Source organism: Ailuropoda melanoleuca, chromosome 18 (genome assembly GCF_002007445.2).
Source record: "Ailuropoda melanoleuca isolate Jingjing chromosome 18, ASM200744v2, whole genome shotgun sequence".
NCBI lineage: Eukaryota > Metazoa > Chordata > Mammalia > Carnivora > Ursidae > Ailuropoda > Ailuropoda melanoleuca.
The window spans coordinates 5,024,307-5,029,049 of record NC_048235.1 but is presented as its reverse complement, the minus strand read 5'-3'; the positions used below and the strand labels follow the sequence as shown (position 1 = coordinate 5,029,049).

General features: G+C 37.9%; 1 protein-coding gene across 1 annotated transcript; it reads left to right on the top strand.

Annotated features, from left to right (window-relative positions):
- Nucleotides 1-999: 999 nt before the first annotated feature.
- On the top strand, nucleotides 1,000-1,965 carry LOC100475529 (olfactory receptor 14J1). Its single transcript, XM_002931048.2, has one exon. It carries the CDS (start codon nucleotides 1,000-1,002, stop codon nucleotides 1,963-1,965), a length of 966 nt encoding a protein of 321 aa, XP_002931094.2.
- The last annotated feature ends 2,778 nt before the right edge of the window (nucleotides 1,966-4,743 follow it).

Below are 4,743 nucleotides of genomic sequence, written 5' to 3'. Positions count from 1 at the left end.
AATGGAATATTACTCAGCCATCAGAAAGGATGAATACTCACCATTTGCATCGACATGGATGGAACTGGAGGGGATTATGCTAAGTGAAATTAGTCAAGCCAAGAAAGACAATTATCATACGGTTTCACTTATGTGTGGAACATAAGGAATAGCATGGAGGATGTTAGGAGAAGAAATCGGAGGGGGAGATGAACCATGAAAGACTCTGGACTCCAGGAAACAAACTGAGGGTTTCAGAGGGGAGGGGGGTGGGGGGATGGGTTAGCCCGGCGATGGATATTAAGGAGGGCACGTGTTGCAATGAGCACTGGGTATTAGATGCAAACAATGAATCACGGAACACTACATCAAAAACTAATGAAGTGTTGTATGGTGACTAACATAACACAATAAAAAAAATAAAATAAAACAAAATAAAACAAAACAAAATAAAATAAAATAAATAAAATAAAATGAAATAAAAATGTTGAGAGCCTTTCAGAGGCAAGGAATATGACTGTCCTTAGAAGGAACATCACCCCTACATCTGGACTGTTCCTAGATCCATTTACAAGATCCATTACCAGCAACCTTATTTTAGATGGTTAATGAAGGACATTTTACTGCATCATTGTAACCCTAAGGTATTGTGTATAAGATGTAATTATACTAGTATATTGGCATAATCTTCAATGAATTTGTTGAGTGGAAAGACTTCATCGTCTCCATCAATTTCTCACCTTTGACAATCCAAACTCTGCTCCAGAAAATTCTAATGACATTTTCTGACCTATGTGAACCTATTGATCACACTTAGGGGTTATATTTTTAATAATAGGTGAAGACTTTTCTAAGTTAAATGATAACCTAATCACTATGGGGATCAATTTATCTCGATTTCCATAGCTCTATGCTGAATGCACTATTCCTTGACATACAGATACACTAAATATCATACATTCTTTCCTACTGTTGTTTGGCTCCCTAAACAGAGTCGTACATGCTATCTTCATTGTGACCATGGCCAACTTGACCTCCATGAGTGGATTCCTCCTCATGGGGTTTTCTGACAACCGTGAGCTTCAGATTTTACATGCATTGCTGTTTTTGGTGACATACCTGTTGGCCTTGACAGGCAACCTCCTCATTATCACCGTAACCAGCTTGGACCATCGCCTCCAGTCCCCCATGTATTACTTCTTGAAGCACCTCTCTCTTCTGGACCTCTTCTTCATCTCTGTCACAGTTCCCCAGTCCATTGCAAATTCACTTATGAACAATGGTTACATTTCCCATGGCCAGTGCATTCTTCAGGTGTTTTTCTTCACAGCTCTGGCCTCATCGGAAGTGGCCATCCTCACAGTGATGTCTTATGACCGGTATGTCGCCATCTGTCGGCCCCTGCAGTATGAGACCATTATGAACTCCTTTGCTTGCAGGCAGGCAGTGACAGCTGTGTGGCTTGCTGGGGGCCTCTCTGGGCTCATGCATACGGCTGTGAACTTCTCCATACCTCTTTGTGGGGAGAGAGTCATTCACCAATTCTTCTGTGATATTCCTCAGATGCTGAAACTAGCTTGTCCTCATGAACTCATCAATGAGATTGCAATGGCTGCCTTCACAACCTCAGCAGCATTCATCTGCTTGGTCTCCATCATGCTCTCTTATGTTCACATCTTCTCTACTGTGCTGAAGATCCCATCAGCTGAGGGCCAGACCAAAGTCTTCGCCACCTGCCTACCACACCTATTTGTAGTCACCTTCTTCCTCTCCACCGCAGGCTTTGAGTTTCTGCGCCCCCCTTCTGACTCCCAATCAGCTATGGACCTCATGTTCTCCATATTCTATACGGTGATACCGCCAACACTCAACCCAGCCATCTACGGTTTACGGAATGAAGCCATGAAGGCAGCTCTGCAGAAGGTGCTGTCAAAAGGAGAATTTGCCCAGAGAAAGATATATTTAAAAGCCATTTTTAAATTTTAAAGAACCATACAAATAAAAGTTACTGTCATTACATTTCAGATTGTGAGAGAGTAGGTCTGATTTCCTCCCAGAACTACCTTCCAACCTTTCTATTCTTCTCAAAATCTGATTCATCAAAATTTAAGATATTATGCTTCTAGGGAGAGTGGCCTTCCTTCCTCCAATTAAGGTGTTATTTTAAGGCATCTTTTAAGATGTGTGTGTATGCGTGTGTGTGTGAGAGAGAGAGAGAGAGAGAGAGAGAGAGAGAGAGAGAGAGAGAAGGCAATGAGTTTGGGGTTTGGCCAGCATAATTTAAAGTGATTTTTAACAAATAGTTTCCAGACTGTGGTCAGGAAGACTGAATGTGTTTACAAGCACATTCCTGGTATACATGTGTGCTTTCCAGTGGGCCTCCAAGTTTCTTACTTATATTAAATAGCCGCATTAATTTTCCTTCCTATGAAGCATTATAATAGCTTCTCCTACACAGTCCCTAATAAATGTTGTATTATACACGTTTTTTTTTAACTCCATTAGATAACTCCTCTAGTTATACCATATTGTCCCCATTCAATCAATTAGGACACTAAATTTAGGAAAGATTAGTTTCTTGAGACTTCTAAAATAAAAAGTAGTAAAGCTGTGATTGAAACTAATATCAGTCTGACTCAAAACTTGTTTGTTTGCCTCTACTTGTTACAAATGCTTTGCTTCCCAGTGTGTAATTTTATATAATCTGTAAACATAAGCGTATATTACTATGATTCTCTGAGAGAGCCATCAGGCAACTGCTTCTCCATTACTATAGATGTTTGTATTAATGCATCTCATCTTCTGATACGGAGAAGAGCTTGACAAGATGTTTTTACGGAGTTAGGCAGGGGAGGCCGCCTGGGTCCATGAAACAGAACAAGGGTGAGTGGACAGGAACAGCTCAAAACTATGAGCATATGAGTCACAGGTCTTATGGGTCAGGTCTTACTCATTCTGGGGTAGTAGGTACTATAACTTTTTTCTGAGTAATGGGAGAGTATTTTTTCTATGGCCATTTTTGATTAATGGTTCTGTTTATAGTAACCTACACATGCATACATACGCATGAAGAATTTTTTGCTCGTTTTAAAGGCCATGTATTGCTCTTCCAGTATAAAGCTGGAATTGATGACAAAATCTTTATTAGTGTCGTATTTTACAGTCCTGAGCCTCAGTCCACAGTGGTTTCTCTTTCTCTATATACATATAAAATTTAAACAGATTGCATATTATTTATAAAATAATTCCAAAATGAAGATAAACAAAGAAAAATTTAAAAGTAAACCATCAATCCATTGAAACTAATACTGTATTATTTATGAATGTACTTCTAGACATTTTTCTATTTATGTGTGTGCATATGTAAATATTATATTACATTGTAGCATCATTTTACATATGGTTGATAAATTCTTGTTATGAAGTAATATCATTCTAGAGAAATATATAAAATCATTTCAATGGCTGTGTGCTGAATTTAACTTATTCCTTATTTAGAATGCTTCTTCCTGTTGTTATTCTAAACAACACTTTGATGAACATCTCTCCAGGCACGTATTTGTATACATATATAATTAATTCCTTAGGCTACATGCCTAGCAGTAGAATCAACTCCTCATTCTTCCATCTCTTGCATGTGTTCAATATACCATTGAATCTCCTTGGGTGTCCTTTGGGTTTTACTGCTTTATCTCCTCTAAAGCAGAAAAACGTCTATGGAATGCATTTAACTTCTTTGAGTGCTTTTTTTTTTACAGAAAATAATTAAATTATTTATTATTCTAAAATTGTATTCAAGTATTTTAATTTAATTTTATTTAATAAATCAATTAAATTTATTAAATTGATTTAATTAAATTTAATTATGCAGAGTGCTTTTTTTCTTATGGAGGGAATTTAAAATTCTCAAGAGAAAGAGAAAAAATGGCACCAAACAAAAATAATTATTATTTAGGGGATTTCTTATTTTTTTTAGGGAGGATATTTTGAGCTAGATTTAAGAGGAAAAATATTCCTCGAATCTCACCAAAGTTCTCAGATAAACAGAATGCACTATTTGTTTTTTTTTTTTTTTGCTATTTAAAAATTTTTTAAATTTAAATTCCAGTTAGTTAACATACAGTGTAATATTAGATTCAGGTGTACAATGTAGTGATTCACCACTTCCATACATCATCCAGCGCTCATCACAAGTGCCCTCTTCTTTTATTATTATTATATTATGTTAGTCACCATACAGTACATCCCCGGATTCCGATGTAAAGTTCGATGATTCATTAGTTGCGTATAACACCCAGTGCACCATGCAATACGTGCCCTCCTAACTACCCATCACCAGCCTATCCCATTCCTCCACCCCCTCCCCTCTGAGGCCCTTAGTTTGTTTCTCAGAGTCCATAGTCTCTCATGCTTCATTCCCCCTTCTGATTACCCCCCCTTTCTTTATCCCTTCTTTCCCCTACCGATCATCCTAGTTCTTATGTTCCATAGATGAGAGAAATCATGTGATAATTGTCTTTCTCTCCTTGACTTATTTCACTTAGCATTATCTCCTCCAGTGCCGTCCACGTTGCAGCAAATGTTGAGAACGCGTTCTTTCTGATAGCTGAGTAATATTCCGTTGTATATATGGACCACAGCTTCTTAATCCAGTCATCTGTTGAAGGGCATCTCGGCTCCTTCCACGATTTAGCTATTGTGGACAATGCTGCTAGAACATTGGGGTGCATGTGGCCCTTCTCTTCACTACGTCTGTATCTTTGG

What these genes read in the sequence shown, in the direction of transcription:
- LOC100475529 (XM_002931048.2), top strand. Translation starts at nt 1,000, where the DNA reads ATGGCCAACTTGACCTCCATGAGTGGATTCCTCCTCATGGGGTTTTCT.